This window comes from Sciurus vulgaris, assembly GCF_902686455.1.
Source record: "Sciurus vulgaris genome assembly, chromosome: 3".
Taxonomy (NCBI): domain Eukaryota; kingdom Metazoa; phylum Chordata; class Mammalia; order Rodentia; family Sciuridae; genus Sciurus; species Sciurus vulgaris.
Window position 1 is genome coordinate 126,042,742 of NC_136463.1, and position 22,705 is coordinate 126,065,446.

At 36.3% G+C, this 22,705-nt stretch overlaps 2 protein-coding genes across 2 annotated transcripts in view; one reads left to right on the plus strand and one right to left on the minus strand.

Moving 5' to 3' along the window:
• LOC306658257 (electrogenic aspartate/glutamate antiporter SLC25A12, mitochondrial-like) overlaps positions 1-16,871 on the minus strand; it is an 83,006-nt gene extending 66,135 nt beyond the window's left edge. Inside the window, 3 exon segments of the mRNA XM_079135041.1 lie at positions 16,030-16,083; positions 16,393-16,408; positions 16,759-16,871. Of these exon segments, the coding sequence (XP_078991167.1) occupies positions 16,030-16,083; positions 16,393-16,408; positions 16,759-16,856 (168 nt within the window). The 5' untranslated portion in view covers positions 16,857-16,871.
• Positions 13,002-13,748, plus strand: LOC306658269 (meiotic nuclear division protein 1 homolog). The gene has a single exon (XM_079135066.1). It carries the CDS (start codon positions 13,060-13,062, stop codon positions 13,675-13,677), a length of 618 nt encoding a protein of 205 aa, XP_078991192.1. The 5' UTR covers positions 13,002-13,059; the 3' UTR covers positions 13,678-13,748.
• Positions 16,872-22,705: the final 5,834 nt, after the last annotated feature.

Consider the following 22,705-nt stretch of genomic DNA (forward strand, 5'->3'; position numbering starts at 1 on the left):
GGGCCAGTACCTAGGGTTATAAATGATGCCAGAGAACCACTTTCCCTGAGGTAGTCTGCCAGTGTTTTCCCCAAGTCTCCCAGTCTATTTTAACTTGATTTTAACAGAAAGACAGAGTGTGTACCTCGGGGGGGGGGCATGTCTTCTCATCTACAAGGAGTCAGTAGTTGACTTCTACAGGAGACAGTTAACTAATTAACTCATTAAATTAGTGACAATTACTTGGCAATGTCAGAAAGCCTGTTGTCTGAACAGACAAAACCAAAGAGGGAGTTTAGAACTAAGCCTAGAATATATCCACAGTGAGGTCAATGCTAAAATATTTTAGGTATTATGCTGAGAAAAGCTGATACCTCAAAAACTGATGATATAAGTGCAACTCAGCATTAGAGCACCTGCCTGCCACGTTCGAGGCCCTGAGTGTGACTCCTGTAGACCACAATACGCATATACACACGTACATATGTACACACGTAGGGGCTGGGAATGCAGCAGTGACAGAATGTGTACTTAGTAAACTTGAGGCCCTGGGTTCAAACACCAGCACAATTAAAAAAAGGAAAAAAAAAAAAAGATATTTAAACCAAAAGTATTTTTAATAGTTTTAAAGATAAGAATAACCCAATTTAAACAACTTATTTTTAATGCTTCTTTTAGTTGATTAATGTTTTAAACACTTTTAAGAAAGTAAAAATAGCTCAGGGTAACACATAAAGCCAGAAATAAGCAAATGTTAATGTAATGTCTTATTGAGGCATCTTTTTTCTGTTAATTAACATCACTTGAGTGTACTAAAAATGATTAATAGTTTCAAAGTTCTGGGTCTTCCAGATTAACATTATACTAAAGATTTCATTTATCAAGTAATTTAATAGTGCAACAATCTTTTCCATTTGGTTCCTATCATTCCAAAGGGTGAACTAAAATGATTTTAAATGAAATTATCAAATTTTATACCTAACTACAAATAACTATAGAGTTAATCATTTGCCATTTCAAAGATGTCTCTTAAGCAGTTGTAAATCTTTCTTGGGCAAGAAGTCAAGGACACATGAAAGACATTGACAAGAAGTAGCTGACAGTATCTAAATAAAAATAGGTCATCTATTTTCTCGTTTAAACTTTTCTAGACCCACCTTGAGTATATAAAATGCAAAAATGCCCATACAACATTGATGCTTCCAGAAACAATGAAATTCAAATTAAGTATATAGTTCATATATGCTTGAAAAAGTTTTAGCACTCTGAAACTTGAGAAATAAAATGGATTTTATGAGACTAGAATCCTCATACATTTAATCAAAATTATTTTCCATAAAAAATGGCAGAGTTTCACATACAGATATATGTGATAATTACAGTGAATGATCTGCAGTTCGAGATCAGAAGATCATGCCATCCAGAAATATTTTGCCTATGAAGCCAACAGATCAAGATATCAAGACTTCACCTGACTGGAGTAAACTGGATAGGGCTAACTCTCTTGCAATTTACTGGATTTAACCTTAAATGACCTTTAGAATGTGGGCAAACTACACTACATGCCAACTTTATTAACTATACCTTATGAAGAACTTATATATCACTCTAAATTTCCACTAAGAAATTTTAAAAAGATTAACTTAATTCAATGGTTTGAACGAGTTAAAAAAAAGTAGTCCAGATGATACGAATTACCTGTTTAAATGAATTCAGTTCAAAACAGGTCCTTTGATGTTTTATATTTCTAAAAGATATCCCAGACTCTATAAAGGAAAATTCCGATGTGTTGTGAATAGAAAGTTGGTTACTTTTGAAAAATTAAACAGTGTATCAAGAACAAGGATTTTCAAGTATGCATATCAAAACTGAGGTAATATATCTAGAAAATTATTTTTTAAAACAAAAATCTGCTAAAATAAAATCTTTCGCATTATTTCGCACTAAATATAAAACTGTATGGAGGGCACTATGCCTGATACCAGGGATGATGATCAGTAAGACACAGTTCAGGTTGCCAGCCAGCACAGAATGATGGCATGATGGACAATGAAATTAGGGTCAGAAACTTGGGTTTTAAATCCCTGTGAGATTGAGAATTCTTGGGTAAAATATGTGGCTCAGCTGGGTGCAGTGGCAGCAGCCTATATTCCCAGCTACTCCAGAGGCTGAGGCAGGAGGAAATCTTGAGCACAGAAGTTCCAGACCAGCCTGGGCAACCTAGTAAGAACCCTGACTCAACAACAAAAACACAAAGCTTCTCTCAGTTTCTTCTCTCAGAAGGAATTAAAAGCAAAATAGCTGTTCCATTGTGAGGCGAAAAAGATTTTGGTCATCAAAGTACATGCAAATGGTAAAACACATGTATACAGAAATAGTTATTGTAAAGTGCTTAGAAATAGAAAAGCATAGGATCATAGTTTCCTTCCTGGCTTTTCCCAGACATGAAGGAGTTACTGTTCTTCCTCTTCATCTCTCTCCAAACCAAGGTTCCTAGGGTTGGCTTCCAGTATTCCTAGGTTTACCAGGAGATTGGTTGTGACTGATCTAGGCAGCTATCTCTACTTATCCAACCACGTGGCTGTAATATGAGTCAAAACAGTTTCGCCGTGACTTTATTCCAACTGAGATGAACTGACATTTTCAGATCTTAACATCCTTTCAATTTCAGTGACTCAAATGACAATGTCACAAAGTTCATTATTAACTGCAGATATCACACAGAGCTTTTCCCATATAGAAAAATGAACTATGTGAACAATAGGAAGAGGACACTATGTACGAAAGCAAGAGTTGAGCACATGAAGCTAATTCTCTTGCTGTCCTTCACTATTATGGCTTGAACTTCCCACGGAAGCCAAATTTAGTCAGGAATGCATGCCCTTTCACTACATGAGCGCTCTGTGTAAGGAGGAAAGACCACAGCAGACTTGACACCCAAACCCTGTCACGACAGTACAATGTGAAATTCCTCTTGACTTCATTAAAATGAGAGTGTAATCTATCGGAAATATTTTAATGAGACAAATAATTTTAAACAATTGGCCACACTGACTTAATTTTAACAATTTTATTAAGCCATATTAATTTCTGAAAACAAATTTTAATTAGTAATATAAAATACTGTCAAGGTAGTCAAAATCAATTACATATGCATTAGGGAAAAGTAGTTTTATATATCTAGTTTTTTTTTAGATGTTGATAGACTTTTATTTTGTTCATTTATTTATATGTGGTGCTGAGAATAGAATCCAGCGCCTCACACATGCTAGGAAAGCGCTCTACCACTGAGTCAGAACCCCAGCCCTATATCTAGCTTTAATTAGCACTTTGAGTTGCATATTTCACATTTTACTAGAAACAAAAACTTCTATTTGATTTTGCAAAGAAAATTCTTCAGAACCTTAACTTTCTTACTCAGAATGCTTCCATAAAATGTTACATGATTATTTTTCTTTTAACATGTATTTTCCAAAAATGAGTTAAAACTTTTCTAAAAATTAAAAATAAAATAAAAATACAGATGTACTTTTACTGTCCATTATAGCAAGTTCTAGTGCCAGCTACTGGACAATGCAATGCCTAACAAAGTAGAGAAGAACAAGAACCTTATTAAGCACTGAAATCAACTGAAGCTACCAAAATAAAGTAGGGCTACCAAAACAACTTTCCCCTCAAAATGGTCAAAACCTTGGAAATAAATGAGCCAGGAGATCCCAGTGACTGAAAAAAGAATGCTTTCCAGGGCAGATAAAATTGAATAATTAATTTATATTGTTCTCTAAATGAATACTTCAATATCTTGGTCTAAGTAACCATGGAACCATACAAGGAACATATACATTTATAAGCCTGGCAAATTGTGTCTTTTTTGACAATCAGATGGAGCTCCTAGGGGGACAGAATGCCTTAATGTTGGTAAGCCTTGATTAAATATCAACATTTTTGCCATAGAGAATGAAGGACCTCTATCCTGGTAGTGAGTGAAAAGTATTAAAAGATCTAAGAGAATGACCAAATGCCATGTATAAACCTAGCCTATATCCTGTTTTTGGTACCACGAATTGAACCCAGGGGTGCATAAACGGAGCCACATCCCCAACCTTATTGTTTTTTTGAGATAGGGTCTCTCCAAGTTGCTTAGGGCCTTGCTAAGTTGCTGAAGCTGGCTACAAATTTACGATCCTCCTGCCTCAGCCTCCTGAGCTGCTGGGATTATAGGTGAGAGCCATCATATCATATATCATCAGGTGAGAGCCTGGTGATATATCTGTTTTTAATAAAGTGATTTTAAAAAATACAAAATAGTCATATGAACAGAAATTGATGATATTAGTGAATTTTTCCAGGAATGATAATGATATTATGGTTTGGTTTTTTCAGAGTCCTTTCTTTTAAAGATACGTACTTAAATATTTATAAATGCAAGAATGTATTATCTGAGAACTGATTCAAAATAAACCAGTGGGGCTGAAATACAAAGGAAGCAATATTAGTCATGATAACTGGTAAAGCTTAGTGACCATAAATGGTGATTCATTATGCTATTTTCTATAAATTTGTATATGATATTTTCCATAGTGAAAGGTTGCTTAAAACTACAGAAAATAATGGGATGATTCTGTATGTACTAACACCTGTATCTCCAAATAACATAAAGTAAAAAGAAAAAAAGTTGCATTAAAATACATAAAGCAAGTTTCCTCCATTTACTATATAACTTGAGCAAGTTACTTAACATTTATAGAGCAGTTTGCTCCTGTGTAAAATGGGAATACTATGATTGGAATTACAGCTCAGTGGTAGAGCAAGAGCACAGCATGTGTGAGGCTCTGGGTTCAATCCCCATAACCAAAAAAATAAAAACAGAAATAAAACAGATGCTGTAGCTCAGGCCTATAATCCCAGCTACTCGAGAGACTGATGCAGGAGGATTGCCAATTCAAGGCCAGCCTCAGCAACTCAACCAGATCCTCAGCAAGTAATGAGACCCTGTCTCAAAATTAAGATAAATAAATAAATAAAAAGAACTGGAAATGTAGTTCATAGCACCTCTGGGTTCAATTGCCAGTACAAAAAAAGAGAGGATGGAAGGAAGAAAGAAAAAATAAACTGTTGAGTGAGGGATAGCTCAGTAATAACATGATTGCCTAGCATGCATGAGGCCTGAGTTCAATCCCCAGCATTGCAATAAATAAATAAATAAATAAATAAATAGGAATTTAATAGTATCTACCTTATAGAATTGTTCTGAGGACTAAATACAATGATTGTATAAAACGCTTAAAATAGTGTCTAATACATAACAATGACCCACTAAGCATTAGCTTTTATCAGTTAACTTCTTAAAAACCACAAACTATATTTTCTAAGTAAATGCACAGAAGAAGATCAGAAAGAAACACAACCAACTAAAAATAGTGATAATGCAATGGTGCACACCTGTAATCCCAGTGGCTCTGGAGGCTGAGGCAGGAAGATATCTAGTTCAAAGCCAGCCTCAGCAACTTAGTAAGGTCCTAAGCAACTCAGCAAGACCCTGTCTCTAAATAAAATACAAAAAAAGGCTAGGGATGTGGCTCAGTGGTTAAGTACCTCTGGTACAAAAAAAAAAAAAAAAAATAGTGATTACTTCTTAGAAAGCAGGGAAATGCTGGGATTTGGGAGAGTTGAAAGCACTTCAAGCCTTTAGCCTTTTCAGAATGTTCTAATTTTTTTTTTAATTGTACTTATGAGTCAGATGTAATAGCATGCCTGCAGTACCAGCTACTGGGGAGGCTGAGGTAGGAGGATCACTTGAACCCAGGAGTTTTAGACCAGGCTGAATGACATAGTGAGACCCCACCTCACTCAGGAAAAAAAAAAAAAAAAAAAACAAGTATTGATGCATGATTATGTAATTTAAATTACCAGGCTATGAGTCTTCTAAGAACCAAGATGTCTTATTCAACTTCATACCTCTAGCCCCTTAAACTATACCTGGCTCCTACTAGGACAATCAATTAACAATCTGTGTTGAACAGAACTGTTCAAAATATTGAGTCACGGATGAGAAAAAGGGAGGGAGCAGACAAGAATGAAGTTGAGAGGAAGAATACTAGTAGGAAGAAGAATAGAGGTATCTAAAGAAAGAAAGGGCAAGGATACATTTCTTTAGAGGCCCACATTTTGGTTTGTTGTTAAAGTATTTTTGCAGGTAGCATGAAAGTTGTGCTAGAAAAAAAGAGCTACTGAATATGGCAGTGTTGGCTTGGTGAGACTATCTGGAGATGCAAAGTCTCTTCTCATCTCTGTCTCCCACCTTTCCTGAGTTATCTCCAGGATCCTATGTTTTCCAGTCTCTTATATATAGCACCTCTACATTTCTTGTTTTTAACCTGCCCATTTTTCCTTACCCTCTCTGGTAACTGCATGCTAATTTTCCTTTAAAATACGGACAAATGATTCAAGTGGGGCTTACTCGAAAGTTCTGGGAGTAAGATTTCAAACCAAGATCTAATTAATGAGACAACTTTATCCCTCTGGTACATAGTTTGGGGTGGGGGTGGCAGGGAATAATTCCTAGACTTATTTTAGAAATTAAGAAAGAGGCTGTGAATGTAGTTCAGTGGTAGAGTACCTACTTAACACCTGTGAAGCCCCAAAATGTGTTTCTTTCAGTTCTAGAAGCTTAGTACTGGCCATAGCAAGGATTTCAGTGGAAGATGCTTTCAGACATTTCCATAAGAGCTAGACAGAGGGCCAGGGATAGAGCTCAGTTGGTAGAGTGCTTTCCTCGCATGCACAAGGCCCTGGGTTCAAGTCCCATCATCACAAAAAAAAAAAAAAAAAGAAGAAAAAAAAAAAAAAAAAGAGCTAGACAGAACAGGAAAACAATAAATAAAAAGAAGAAAATGTGGCACAGATAAAGAATGAACCACAAGTCTGTCCTTCAGGTCTGTGTCTTGGTATTTCAGAGCTATGGCTGACTTTTCCTTTTTTGGTCCTAAGCAACTGAAGGTTCAGAAGAAAACTGCAAATACCTGCCACAGTCTCTCAAGTCTTCCAGTTTTAGACTATGGCTACATCTCTTCTCAGAACCTTATAGCATTGGAGAAATTACCTCTTGTGTTGATATTTCTGAATACAAGGACTTGTGAAGGTCTTTGGTTGCAGGTCTCAAGAATGTGATTAGCTGATTACATGTACAAAATCATAAACACGCTAACATCTTAGTTGCTTTATTAAGTCCAGCATTAGCTGGGGGAGAGAAGAGACTCAGATGCTATTCAGAGGGGTAGGGGAGAAGTCTTCATCTCAACTTGGAAAAGAAGAAAGAGGACAAAAAACTAGCTTTAGCTGGGTGAGGTGGAGCACACCTGTAATCCCAGCAGCTCAGGAGGCTAAGGTAGAAGGATTGCAAGTTCAAAGGCAGCCTCAGCAATTTAGTGAGACTCTGCCTCAAAAAATAAAAAGGACTGGGGATGTGACTCAGTGTTGAGTGCCTCTGGGTTCATTCCTTGGACCAAAACAAACAAACAACAACAAAACTACCTTTTATGTGGTTCTCCATGTGTCAGGCATAGCTTACATAATACTTTGTTCAATCTTTGTAACATCTCTCTGTGCTCACTGTAGTATCCCTTCTAAGGCAGATGAGAAAACAGGCTCCAAATGTAAACACCTGACACCACACTATAAAAAGGAATCAAATGAGGATTCAAACCCAGGTTAGACTACAAAGTCCATGGAGGCTCCAGGTACATTCTGCTGCCTCATGAGGGAAAAGAGTTTCACTTTCATACAGTTAACATGTTCTAAGAAAACTATATAGCTAGGAGGAAATTAAATGGATAGACTCACAGTTCATACAAAGCAGTCATCCACAAGAAAGCATAGATATGTAAAAAAGTTTATCTATCACTGCGATCTATTTAAATTATAAGTTCAATCATTCCATTTCCAAAGGGAAAGACAAAAGACCTCCAGTGGCTTCCATGCTGCTCCTAGGAAAAAATGCAAACTCTTCTCCATGGCCTATACACAAGATCCTGCTTGAAGTGGCTCCTTCTTCATTTCTAACTGACCGGTCGCAACCTTACTCACTGATGCTTTTGGCCCACTGGCCTCCTTTCTGTTTGTTGAACATTCCAAACCCTTTTCTACTTCTAAGCCTGTGTGCATGTGAGTCATCTATTTGGATGTGTCTACAGCACCTCACCTTTACTTAACATTTCAATTATCAATTCTAACATCATTTTCTCAGGGGCCTCACTGACCACCCTCTTGAAAAATGTTGAAAAATGGAACCTTCCATCATTCTGTTTATTTTTTTACTGTCCTTATTACAATTGGTTATCTTTTTTGTCTTGCTCCTACAATGTGAGGCTCTCTCTTCACTGAACTCGTCTTTCCTATTCCTGTCCTCACTAAATTCCTCTATCTTATCTTCATAAAGGTAGAACTTTACACAGTGTGCAGCATGGCACATAACAGGCAATTAAAAATGTATTGATTGGGGCTGGGTATGGGGGTGCATGCCCATAATCCCAGCAACTCTGAGGCAGAAGGATCACAAGTTGAGGCCAGTTTGTGTGACTTAGCAAGACCCTATCTCAATATAAAAAGGTTTGGGGATATAGCTCAGTAGTAAAGCATCTCTAGGTTCAATTCCAGTTCAGCAGGAAAAAAAAAAAAAAAAGATAAAAATTACTGATTGGTAGTAGACTATAACAGAGCATTTAATAATAACACTAATTTTCTTGTCAATCATTTTTCAATCCTTCTTAAATGATTCAAGGACAAATCTCACTATAGTGCTAATCTGTCCTTAATGCCTAACATGTTAAAAAAAAAACAGAACACTATATAGTTTATAAGTACTTCCTTAAACAAAGACAAAGGTTATCCTCAATTCCTGTATTCTAAAGAACTGACAAAAAAACCTTATCAGGAATGGCTAATAAAACTATAGATCCTCTTCTGTGTGTCCCATACTGGGTTTATCCAACCCAATTTATGCTGGGAAACCCTGTTTGAACTTCAAGTTTTATATTAATAAGTTCTTACTTTTTAATTTGCTCAAAGCTTAATATACAAACATTCAGATGATTTTTAGTTTCCTCATTTTTCCCTCAACCAAGTTAATGACCTAGTATCCATCCTGCCATATCATTCTCAATATTCATTAAATCAAACACAAACATATGTACATGTAATACACATCCAAAAAGCACATGAAATTACTTTGTTTTACAAAACAAAATCATGCTACATAAGCTTCTTTTCATCTTTTCTTACTTAATAGTACATTAGAAATTCCTCTAAATCAGCAGCAATAGGTCTCATTCTTGGTGGTATCTGCCTATTCTCCATGGTATACATAATCCACAATTTTTCTACCATCCTCCCTTAATAGCATTTCCTTTTTTCTTTGAGGAAAAAAAAAAAAGTGTTGCAGTTAACAAGCTCATATACATATATTTCTTACAAGTATTTTTATTTCTCTGGGATAAATATTCTAAAAAGAAGATTTCTTTGTTCAAATTATTTTTTTCTTTATTTCTTTGCTATCCTGCAGATTGAACCCAGAGCTTCCCATAACCAACATATTTACTTTTTATTTTAAACCATTGCCAGATTGCTTTAAAAAGAGTTTTTGTTTCTACAAATATTGTATGAGAGTGCCCTTTTTCTTCACATTTGGCCTCAGCAGATGTTATCACCCTTTTATACTTGATAATCTTTTTTGGACTCTACCATTACAGCACATATCCCAAAATTCTGAAAAGATAGCCCTAATGTATAGGCCAATAAAGAGAAAGGCTCCCCTGGTTAAAAAGCCCTACTTAATCTCCTTCTAAACTCCAGCCTTCTGCCAAACATAAAAAAATACATAGTATGCAAACAAATATTTATTGAATAAAAGGTCATTTCTTTCCACCAATAATTATGTCATCATAAAAACCCTAAGAAAGAATTATTCATTGCTTGACATTAGTGTCATCTCCTACTTAACCTTGAAAATAAAGAAAAAAGAAAAAAGTGCATTTTCATAATATTATATGGAATATGATCTTCACTGTTACATTGGTACCAGTGAATAAAAGAACAGGATCAAAATATTTGAATTCTATCTTTCAGTAAATTTTTGGTCTGGCATTCACTTGAATTATACAGTTGTACCATCTTAATGTGTGTTGCTTTTACCATATAAAACACTGATAAATGAACAATGGAAAGTCTATCAATTAAAGAAGTTTAGGAAATCTTAAAAAAATCATACACTGAAGAGATTTTTCCCAGAAAGCACAGAAATATCAACTCTTCATTCTGAAATTCATCAGGCTTATAACAAACAGCCTGTCACATTTCTGTTGTCCTCACCTCACCTGCCTCTTCACTGCTTCTATTGTATCCTTTTGCTACTGTATACTTCTGATGTAGCAAAACTGGGTCAATGATAGTGTGTGGGTGAGAAAGGTAAGAGAAGAAAGAGATAAATCAAGAAATGACAATTTTAAGGGTGGTAATCATAAAATGTTAGTTTGACAATGGGTTGTAAAATTATTGCACAGTAGAACACATAAGAATTCATTTGTGGTGCTCCAATTTCATGAACTTGGAGGTTGAGGGTACACGGGGAAAAACAGAATTCAAGTGAATTTTTTTTTTTAACTAACAGAAAATCAGTTCATTAGCTGGCACAGTGGCCCATGCCTATAATCCCATTTACTAGAGTGGCTGAGACAGGAGGATTACAAGTTTGAGGCCAGTCTGGGCAACTTAACAAGTCTCTGTCTCAAAATAAAATTTTAAAAAGGCCTGTGGGCTATGGGTGTAGTTCAGTGGCAGTGTGTCTGCCTAACATGTTGGAGATTCTGGGTTTGATCCCCCATACCACAAAAAAAAAAAAAAAAAAAAAAAAGAAGGAAGAAAGAAAGAAAGAAAACATAGCTCATCAATTTTTGAGAAGCAATAAAGAACATAGGAAAAAAGTGAACCTATTTCTCTATACTCAAAATATTAATGTTTTACTCTTATAAAGCCCTTCTCAGAAACTTATAATTCCACTTGAATGAATACATCTATACTTTCAAAAAGGAACATTTCATTATTTTACACAACAAATGATTTTTGAGCCATGCTATTGTGAAGTTAGATGGTTATTACCACAGATCTAAGTTTTACAAAGAGCTTTCAATTGTATTCTAAAATTTAAAATTAAAAATTAAATCTTCTCTGTAGTCTTTCTTTTTTTATTTGTTCTTTTTAGTTATACATGACAGTAGAATATATTTTAACATATCATACATATATGGAGTATAACTTCCCATTTTTGTGGTTGTACTCTGTAGTCTAGTTCAAATGGCCCTGAACTCAAATAATCCCCAAATCTTACCAAAAACAAACCATAATGATAACAACAATCTATATCTTAAACTTTGACTTAACATTTTTTGGTGAATCTCCAACTTTAAACTCCCGTGGAACTATTATCCCTAGTTCTCCTCCTCCTCCTTCCCACTTCAATTATGAACATTATCTATAAATCGGCTTTTGATCCTGCCCTGCTTATTCTACATTTAAACTCTCCTAACTACAAGGATTCATCTATCAAACCAAACCTGTCCAAACCTGATTTTAATTTAATGGGTCACATTTATTTAGCAATCAAACAACCCCATCCCACGAAAAAAATCCCCCAAATAGATGCCTAATAAATTAATATCTATCCTAAAAATGCCAGGTACACTATTTCTTCTTACTTCCATATATAATACCAAATCAATAGATTCTTCCCTTACAAAGTCCCTGGTATTGTCCTTCCTTTCCATTACCCAGTCATCAGCCACTCTAGGTCATTATCTCCCACATGTATTATTTCAATAGCCTCTTAGCTGATCGCCTCACTTACTTCCAATCTCTCCACACTTTATCCAACATACACAAAGAGCTGCCAGAATTCACCACTTCAATTTGCCCACTCAGAAACCCACAGTGCCTCCCTACTGTTTCAAATCCAAACTCCTTGGCCAACTGTTCTAGGTAGTTATAGCGTAAAGGCACTTTTTTATTTTATCGCCTAAGTAATCAGGTTATTATTTTTTTTTTTCTTTTTACTTCTTAACAAAACAAAGCTGCCATTAGTCCCTGACATGCCTGTCTTTCAAAAACCATCACATTTCAAAATCTTACATGCACACATAGTATAAGGGTTAATAGTGGGTTCTGGAGTTTGATTTGAACTCTGATCTCTACCACTTATTAAACTAAGTGACATTAACCAAGTCACTTAACTTCATCTACATAACAGGGGCACTAAACCTAACTCAGAAGTTGTGAAAATTAACACACCATTCTTTAAGCGTACTGGCTCAATGTACAGAACACTCTAAATGATCAATAGCTCTAAGCCACTGTCATCATTACATGGCTACTCTGTTCTAGGCAAGCCAGTCTGATCGCTCTACTACTACAGCCTTTGCATTTGCCTTTACTATTCTCAATATCCTCAACCCCAGAGAGTTAGAGATGGAATGGGCCTCAGAGACAGGCTTGTCCAGTCACATACCCATCATCATTCAAGTCCTGGCTCAATTCTCTGTCTCTATGAGTCAATTTGGTATTTATTACTGAATAATTGAATACAAGTGCACCGCAAACAGAAGAGTCCTCAGTAAATATCTGCCAGGCAAATATTTTAAGTGCTAAAGAAATATATGGTTAGCATGTATTTTTGTATTCTATTATATCCAAAATATTAATAGATCATATGCATCTATAATAAATTTTGGAAAAATACCTGAAAGCTTAACTATAATTTGAAGTGTATTAAAAGTTACCTAATATAATACTTGCAACTGTCCTCCTGTTGATCCAGCTAGCTATATTTTATCTTTCTGTTTTAGCTTTTCTAAAGGCAAATATCTACATGTTCTTGTTTATTAATAATGTCTGAGTCAATGCTTTATGCTTAGTGCTACATATGCAGTTATAAATTCTACAAGTTTTCAACATAAAAATAAAATGAGAAAACCAAACCTGCCCTGCCCTGACGCTCCCCGCCCCTCACCGCGCGCAGGCCCTGCCACCCGCACCATGTCAAAGAAGAAAGGACTGAGTGCAGAAGAAAAGAGAACTCGCATGATGGAAATATTTTTTGAGACAAAAGATGTGTTTCAATTGAAAGACTTGGAGAAAACTGCTCCCAAAGAGAAAGGCATTACTGCTATGTCAGTAAAAGAAGTCCTTCAAAGCTTAGTTGATGATGGTATGGTTGACTGTGAGAGGATTGGAACTTCTAATTACTATTGGGCTTTTCCAAGTAAAGCTCTTCATGCAAGGAAACGTAAGTTGGAGGTTCTGGAATCTCAGGTGTCTGAGGGAAGCCAAAAGCAGGCAAACCTACAGAAGAGCATTGAGAAAGTTAAAATTGGCCGACATGAGACAGAAGAGCGAACCATGCTAGCAAGAGAGCTTTCTTCGCTTCGGGACCAAAGGGAAAAGCTTAAGGCAGAAGTAGAAAAATACAAAGACTGTGACCCACAAGTTGTGGAAGAAATACGTCAAGCAAATAAAATTGCCAAAGAAGCTGCTAACAGATGGACTGATAACATATTTGCAATAAAATCCTGGGCCAAAAGAAAATTTGGGTTTGAAGAAAATAAAATTGATAAAACTTTTGGAATTCCAGAAGACTTTGACTACATAGACTGAAATATTTAATGGTTGTAGAGGATCTATAAACTTGTGAATATGTAAATTTTAAAATAAAATTTTCCAACTAAAAAAAATAAATAAAAAAAAAATAAAATGAGAGCAACGTCAAAATAATTTGTAAGGGACTAGTAAGGCTCAGTGGTAGAGTACTTGCCTAGCATGTCTGAGGACCTAGGGTTGACCCCCAGCATTGCCAAATAATAATATGTAAAAAGATAGTGATAGCACACGCAAAACGTTAATTGAAAAGGTAAGATTTAGGGGCTGGGGAGATAGCTCAGTCGGTAGAGTGCTTGCCTTGTAAGCATAAGGCCCTGGGTTCGATCCCCAGCACCCAAAAAAAAAAAAAAAAAAAAAAAAAAAATGGTAAGATTTAAAAGTTGTCAAAGAGGTGGGTAGAGTCCTGGCCCCTCTCCTTTACCTTCAAGCCCTCCCACCACCACAACCACCATGAACACCACTCTCCAAAAACAATCAATATAGAATCACAGATTTTTTTTCCTATACAACTTTTAAAGCTGGAAGGACCTCAATTCCCATTCCCTTATGGTCCATGAATCCCACATGAGAAGATGAATCCCAGAAAACTTAGATAATTAGCCTAAGCACACAACAGTCAGGTAGTTGCAGACCTGGGAATTAAACCAGTGTTCCTGGTACCTGGACAATGCTCTTTTCACTACATCATGTAACATCCTAACTGATTTCTTCCATGCCAATCAAATCTAGAAAATAAAATTAACTATATCATAGGAATTCCTCACAAACATTGAATATAATCATATGATATGTTAATACTGATATACTTTTGGGTATTCTCAAGAATATTTGTGAAAAATAAAGATTTCAGGCCACAAATGGAGCAGTGCTATTATAATTATTTTTGTTCTAGAAAAGATACTTCCCACAATATATTTTACAAAATTTAAGATTCTCATTTTTCCTAATTGTTTTTCAGGGTGGGGATCAAACCCAGGGCACATGCTAGGCAAGTATATTATATTCCATCACCAAGCTACATTCCCAGCCTTTACTAATTCTTCTTCATAAACTATACACAGGGATGGTCATCTATGCAGCCTCTTCCCCAACAATAGTTTAAGTAAACCACATGTCTCAGATAAAAATGTCATCTATTCCAGGCGCATCAGAGTATGTTAGAATCTGTTCCTAATATAGAATCACAGACTTTTGGAATTGGAAGGAACCTTGGAGGTCACCTTTCATTTTACAGAGGAAAATAATACCCAGCAGGAATCTGCCCAAGATTAAAGTGTCTACACAAGAACCCAGATCCAGAATATAAATTCTCAAAAGAAGATTTCAGAGAAAAACACAATATTTAACAAAACACCCTGACTTCTTTCCCTTTACATTTACTTCTTAAGTGCAATTTGCTATATAGGAAATTCTTGAAATTAAGAAGGCAAAACAAAAAACTAAACCAACCTTTTTTTTCCCCCTTGTTAATTCTATAGGCAAGTCTCTGATCCTAAAAGCTTAGTAGAAGTTAAGGTAGGTCCTTGCAAGAATTTTAGACAGCAATGTTTTGTTTTTGTTTTTGGGTACCAGGAATTGAATCCAGAGGGGCTTTATCACTGAACCACATCCTCAGGCCTTTTTTAATTTTTGAGATAGGGTCTTGCTAAGTTGCTGAGATGGTTTTGAACTTGCAATCCTCCTACTTCAGCCTCCCAAGTCACTAGGATTACAGGCGTGCACCACTGCACCTGGCAAAAGCAACATTTTGTAATAAAACCCCCAAAGGCCTATGGATATAATATAAATGGGGGGGGACACACAAATTAAGAATACTTAAAATAGCCTTATCTCTGTAACAAAATACATGGAGGATTGTTTTTAAGTAGGAAAACTTTATAAACATGCAACTTTCAAAGAATTAGTCACTACACCTATCAATTATACAAGAGCGCTTATAACATTTTGAAATTTTATCTTAGCCTTAGTATTTAGGGGCAGCTGGAAGTTCTGTTTAGTCTACTTTTATACAACTTATGTCATGTAAAGAAAAACAGTAATTTAAGGAAAATTTTTTTTCTTTATTTTGATATGAGATCTCCCTATGTCACCCAGATGATTCTCCTGCCTCAGCCTCCCAAATAACTAGGATTACAGATGCCTGGTTTAAGACCTGAGGAAAACATCTTATCAGCCTGTAACAGAAAGGAAAATCTTCAATCAAACATTAAAAAGATAATGATAAGCTTATTGTCTAGTAATGTAAGAATACATGAAAATAGAACATTCCTCAGAGTTAAGGCTTCAAAGGGACTAATGATTATACCTTTTGTTTTTTCAATGAAACATGCATTACATTAGTTAATTTACCTGTAGGAATATGTTCCTTAACTCATGAGGATCACCTCGCTTGGTTGTCTGCACCTGTAAAAAAAAAAAAGAAAAGTTGGTTAATGCTTCACTATAGCCCACACAATCGCCAGATTAGAGTTCACATCTGCTAACAATCAATGCTCTTATCTTTTATAAGGGCATGTAGTCTAAAACAATCCAAAAGCCCTAATTGCTGATAACAACTGTCAAATTGGAGATCTGAGACAATGGGGGTGGAAAGGCGGGTGTGAATAGCCTAGGATATGGCAAATTACACATAGTGCTTCCTCTGAACTGGAAAGGGAAGGCAATGAATAGCAATCTTTTATTTTACTCCACAACACAGTAGCAACCACCAACCTTGAAATCAAGAGGCCTGCAAGAGTGGAGCAACAGGATAGTCAAAACACCTAAATTAACGGCAAGGCTTAGTAGCCTTTCTTCCCGTTGGAAAGCAATAACATATAAAGATCTCGGCGCCCTTCTTGTTCCCCATCTAACCTAAAATATGAGAGCCGCCACCAATACAATTACTTTCGACATCCTGCAACCTCCAACGCAAATGTCAACCACTGCCCTTCGCAGTACTGAGGCCCCAAATTACTCAGTACTCACCCCCTCCCCCACCGCAATACACTGATGCCCTAGGTATACCCGGCTTTACTTGCCACTTCCTCCCACTCCCTTTCCGATGCTCTTCAACTCCGGGCTCCCAATCCCATGTACCTAGGGCAGGACACTACTCTCTTCCTTCGTTGGCCGGTGGTCCTCACAAACCCCTCCAACTCACAATCCCTCCTCCTTCCCCTCCCCCAGCCGGGCATCCTCTTCCCTCGGATCCTTGTCCGTCAGCTCTCCCACCCGCAAGCTGGAGCCCCAGGACGCGCTATCTAAGAACCAGGCAAAGAAGGAAATGGAAAGAGGTGAGGGGCTGCAAGCAGGGCCCTTGGAATGTCTCTTATGCAATAAAGGCAGCAGCAGAGAGTTGGAGTCACCTTGACCGCCATGCTGTGCTCGGAAGCCGGGGACGAGCCAGTGAGCGAGCAGAGCCGAGCTGTCAGGGCGCGCGCGCGCCGCCTCCCCGGCCGCGCCCGCCCTCCCCCTCGCCGGCGTCGCGCGCGTCCTTATGCAAATGAGCTCGGCGAGCGGCTTGCGGACCCGGGGCCGGGAGCTCCTGCTGGAAGGGGAGCTGGCCCCAGTGCTGCCGACCCGCGGAGTTGACCCACTGACGGAAGGGACGCGCCTCCCACCGCGAAGGGTGGAATGCGAGCCGTGGGATTCCGATGCACCGCGTGGTCGCCACAGCTGAGTCTTGGCCAGGCCAGACCAAGTTTCCTAGGACTCTTGGTAGGTGTGGTTTTGGGCACCGGCTTCGGCCTCAGTCGTTTTCCCTGAGGCTTAGAGGAACGCTTGGGGCCTATGTTGAGAAGTTTTCGAAGGTCAAAGAGCACATTCCATTAATAATAACATATTAATGCAAATACTGATAAAAAAGATCAAGAACCACTCTGGGGAAAACCTACGTAAACGTGAAAAATAGGCTTCTAAATTGGCATGGGACAAATACACTCAACATCTTGTTGTTCTTCTGTACAATCATAAAGATTTATTAATAGACTCCACTTTCTTAAACGGCCAAATCCCTTGTGCAGTGAGGTTGGGTACCAATGCATATGGGAAAAACTAAAATTGATCTTTCACAGGGCTGCCAAAATCCTGGCCCTCACCTCCACATGAACAAAAAATAATTCTCTGTTGGAGTCTCAAGCCCTATCTAAGAAGTAATAGCTCTACCTTGAACCAGAATTGTGTCTCTAAAACTGCCTCTTGCCATTATATGACCATATTAGGCCACATGTTGAATCACTCAAACAATTACTGGTCCTCCGTAATATACCAAATACAGTACCGCTTATTAAGAATACAAAGACAAATAAGATAAATCCCCTATCTTCTAAGCACTTACAGGTAGATGGTTGATGCTTCCTAATAACATTAACTACTTGTGGATATTTTTGGTATAATAAGGCATGCTCCTTGTTAAAAGAAAAAAATAATCGTCCAACAACTATAAGATTTCACTTTCTCATTGAACTCTCCACACACTTTTACATTTCCAATGTTGAATCTCACATGAGGCTTCCCATTTCTCCAATCTCACTGATCATACTTGTGTTACTATCCAAGTAAACAGAAATGAAGAGGAGCGGCAAATGGAAATTGTTAAGTAGTGTTACATTACTAGTACCCCTAGTATGAGCTTTTCTGCTACAGTTGCTTTAACTGTCTACCACTATTCCATCTCTTTCTACAGTCTGTTCCATGCGTTTTTGAACAATGTAACATTATGTCCTACTAGCATTTTATGTCCTATGCCCTTTCTTTTGCATTATTGAGGATTGAATCCAGAGCCTCACACATGCTAGGCAAGCAGTCTACCACTGTGTTATAGCCCCAGCCCTCTATTATTTATTTTATGAAGTTTCTATTGAGGAGGAATCTCAAGTTTATTTTGTTACTTGATAAAGGAAGGTTGTCTGTTTAGAAGACTGAAGTCCCTCAGTTTGAGTCAAAGTATTTAAGGAAAGTGAAGACCTTTATATAAAACGAAGGGAGTATTTTCTGCAGGAACAGGTTTTTGACCAAGTCTATATTGTTGGAGTGAAAATTTGGAGTTGGACTGTCCACTTCTAGACTGGGAGATAACCTTACATATAATTCATAGGTACAGGTACCAGGTCACAATGAAAATTTTCTTGATTCAAAAACAGGTGATTTTGCCAGGTACAGTGGCCTACACCTGTAATCCCAGTGACTCAGGAGGCTGACTAAGAGGATTGCAAGTTCAAACCAGCCTTAGCAACTTAGCGAGGCCCCGTCTCAAAAAAATAATGAATGAATGAATGAATGAATGAAAAAATAAAAAGAGCTGGGAATGTGGCTCAGTGGTTAAGCGCCCCTGGGTTCAATCCCCAGTCCAAATAATAATAATAATAATAATAATAATAATAATAATAATAATAATACCACCACCACCACCATATGGAGAAAAGAACTAAGCTAACCCCAAATGTGAATTTTGCTAGGTATACTCATCTATCCAAGTATGAGTAACAGTAAAATCCTGCATTATATTATAGGCCCTAATATAAATGCCCAAATATATTAAGATCATACTACAGAAAATAACACTCAGTAGTAAAAGGAATACAAAAACATATGAGATTTCCTAAAGAAATTGAAGGGGACACAAATAAGATTTTCCATGCTCATGGATCAGAAAAATTGTTAAAAGTCCATACACCTAAAGTAATACATAGCTTCAATGCAATCCCTATCAAAATCCCAACGGCATTTTGACCAATAATGTTGGTACTTTTCCAGGACCTGTTTAGCATTGATTTTGATCAATAGTATTGGCCTGAAACCAATAAACTGGATACTTAAGCAGCAACTTTGTATTGGATCCCTTCTTCCTGTGAAAGTTGTCTTTTTCTTCTCACTTGACTAATCCTTGTCCTTTTGGTCTTGAAAGAAAGAAAAAAAAATGGCATTTTTTATTAAAAAAAAAAATCAAAGTTAGGAGTATGAGACTACCTTATTAAAAATTATATTACAAAACTAGTTTAATCAAAACAGTATGGCATAAATGCAAGCATTATACACAGTACCCAAGATAAGAAAATAACCTAGGTGTCCATCAGTGAACAAATGAATAAAGAAACTGTGAGATATGTGAGATATACGTATTCACATGAGTATTATTTAGGCTTTAAAAAAGGGGAGAGAGCTAGGGGTATTACTTAGTGGTAAAACATTCACCTAGCATGTAAGAACCTGGGCTATATCCCCAGCATTGATCTGCCATTTGCCACAATGTGGATAGACCTGGAAGAATTATGCTAAGTGAAATAAACCAATCACAGAAAGAAAAATATTGCATTATCTCACTTATACATGGAGTCTAAAAAAGAAGAAGAAGAAGAAGAGGAATAAAAGGTCAATATATAGAGAAATAAAGAATAAAACAGTGGCTACCAGGTTTGGAATGCAGGGAGGAAATGAGGAGATATAGATCAAAGAATATAGAGTAGCAAATATGTAGGATGAACAAGTTGAAAGATCTAATGTACAACATGACTATAGTTTGCTAAATGAGTAGATTATAGCTGCTCCTGTCATGGGCTAGGGATAGCATGGATAGCTATGTGAAATGATGGGTATGTTATTTTGTTCCACTATAGAAACCATTTTACTATGTATTCATATTATAACACCATGTTGCATACTTTAAATATCCACAATTTTAAAAAAATTTTTAAAGAGTTCCTACCCCCAAAAATCTTTCATATTGTCATTCTGTTGTAATAATTGGCTAACTGTATTAGCAGAAGTTTTAGCAAATTAAAACTTACATTTACCTCAATTGTAAATGTTCATCGTTGGATAATACTTTTTTTTTAATATGGTGATAGGCACCTTTACTTTATTCATTTACTTATATGTGGTGCTAAGAATCGAACCAACTGCCTCACACATGGTAGGCAAGTGCTCTACCACTGAGCCACAACCCCAGCCCAGGAAAACTTGTTATCTAATAAAATATCACAAGACAAACTTGTCAAATAAGATTCACAATCTATGGGGGAAAGTGAGAATGATTCAAAACTTTCTATAATTTCATTATAGTAATCTAGAATTTCTTCTGTAAGTCACAAATTATATTTGTAAACCAGAAATAATTTCAAAACTATGGAAAAACTTTAAGTTGAAAATAGGATAAATTAAGACTGCTTAAAAAGATAGACATTTCAGAAAGCAAAACTGGAAGTGAAAGGCTTAGAGACTAGTTGTAATTGTATTGATTTTCATGGTTGACCCTAAAAAGCAGATGTCATTAATAAAGAGTCACTTTGTAGAGTTGATTTCATAAAAGATTCAATATGTACCTTGACTGAGCTGGGAATTTATGTCTACTAGTAACATTGTTACTATGAAAATACATATGAAAATAATATGTTACCCACAGATGCAAAACTGAAACGTGGGCTTGCAAGATAAACCCACCAAAGCATTTTTCCAACTCCCAGGCAATTTACATTATAATAATTTGAAACTGGGCAGGCACTGGGTAAAACTTAGAATTAAACCAATGCCTAGGACATTAACAAATTAAAATGTAATTATTAAAATAAGAGGCAATTTCCAATGATCCTATTCTGCCAAAATTAATGGCTCTCTTTCCATTTTAATAACATTATTTGTTTATTATCTAACCTCTTGTTATTCCACTGACATAAATGCACTTTTGTTCTTATTTCCATGTTCCAAACAGCTATAATGGATGCCATCTTTCAAAAAGTAAATAAAATCAAGATAAGGTACAAACACTTAGTAGAGCAATAGAATATCACTGACTAAACCAGGATTAGATCTTTTCCTATCATGCTAAGTGAAATAAGCCAAGCCCAAAAGACCAAAGGCCGAATGTTTTCCCTGATAAGTGGAGAGTGATATATAATGGGGGTGGGGGGTGGGGAATGAGAGAATAATGGGAGAACTTTGGAATATGTAGAGGGAAATGAGAGGGAGGGGGTATGAAAAATGGTGGAATGAGACAGACATCATTACCCTATGTACATGTATGATTGCATGAATGGTGTGAATCTACATTGTGTACAACCATAGAAACGAAATTATGTACCCCATTTGTGTACAATGAATCAAAATGCAGTCTATAAAAATTAAAAGCTAAATTAAAATAATAATAAAAAAGATATATATAGCATCACTACGATGAGGCATAAACTGAATTTTATGTCCTTTATCAAGATGTTTGCTTAAATAGTTGAAATAAATAACATGATCTGACCTTGGAACACACATAAAAGTCTATTTGAACATCTAGAATTTTTAAGTATAGATTGGTTGTGTCCTATTTCTAAAATTATAAATAGTTCTTTATATTTTGCTGAAACATTGCAAAACTTATAAATTGTATAAATTGTGCTTTTTAACTCCTTCCATGTTAAGTGTCTATATGGAGAAATGGCAAGAGTGAACTGGGGAAAAATGTGAAGGGTTAGGTGTTCAACTTTGAACATTAATTAAATCTTACTTGGCAGTCTGACTTAGAAATCAATAAATCAGAAATTGTTATTTAAGCCTAAGCCACTTATAGCTAGTAGACGAATGGCAAACTTTTCTATATTATACAAATAATTATACTCCTTGTATGAACATGTACCCTAATTAAAATAAATTCTCACTTTGGTGGAAAGGAAAGAGAGTATCAAAAATAGATAAAATAGTTGTATTCCTGATATTATGTGTTTTCCTAAATCTTCCTTATAGTATGACTCTAGGTCCTGTAAATTATGCAGTGGTGATGACAGCAATCTTATTTTAGGACCACAGCTACCTTTATTCCCTCAAGGAGGCAGTAACAACCAGTTTTCTTTTCACTGGATTTTGGAAGGAATTAATGGAATGAACTGCTTTAAATATTTAAGAATATGAGTCACCTGTCACTATACTAATCATGTATTATCAGATGGGAGGATTATACTAGATAAGCTTTAATGTTTCTTCAAATACTCTAATTTCATAATTTGGAATGAGCCAAATTTTAGTTAATAAACATTTATTGAATGCCCTGTGTTTGTTTGAAATT

Bases quoted from the DNA above. Each gene is read 5' to 3' on its own strand.
- LOC306658269 (XM_079135066.1), top strand. From the start codon at position 13,060: ATGTCAAAGAAGAAAGGACTGAGTGCAGAAGAAAAGAGAACTCGCATG.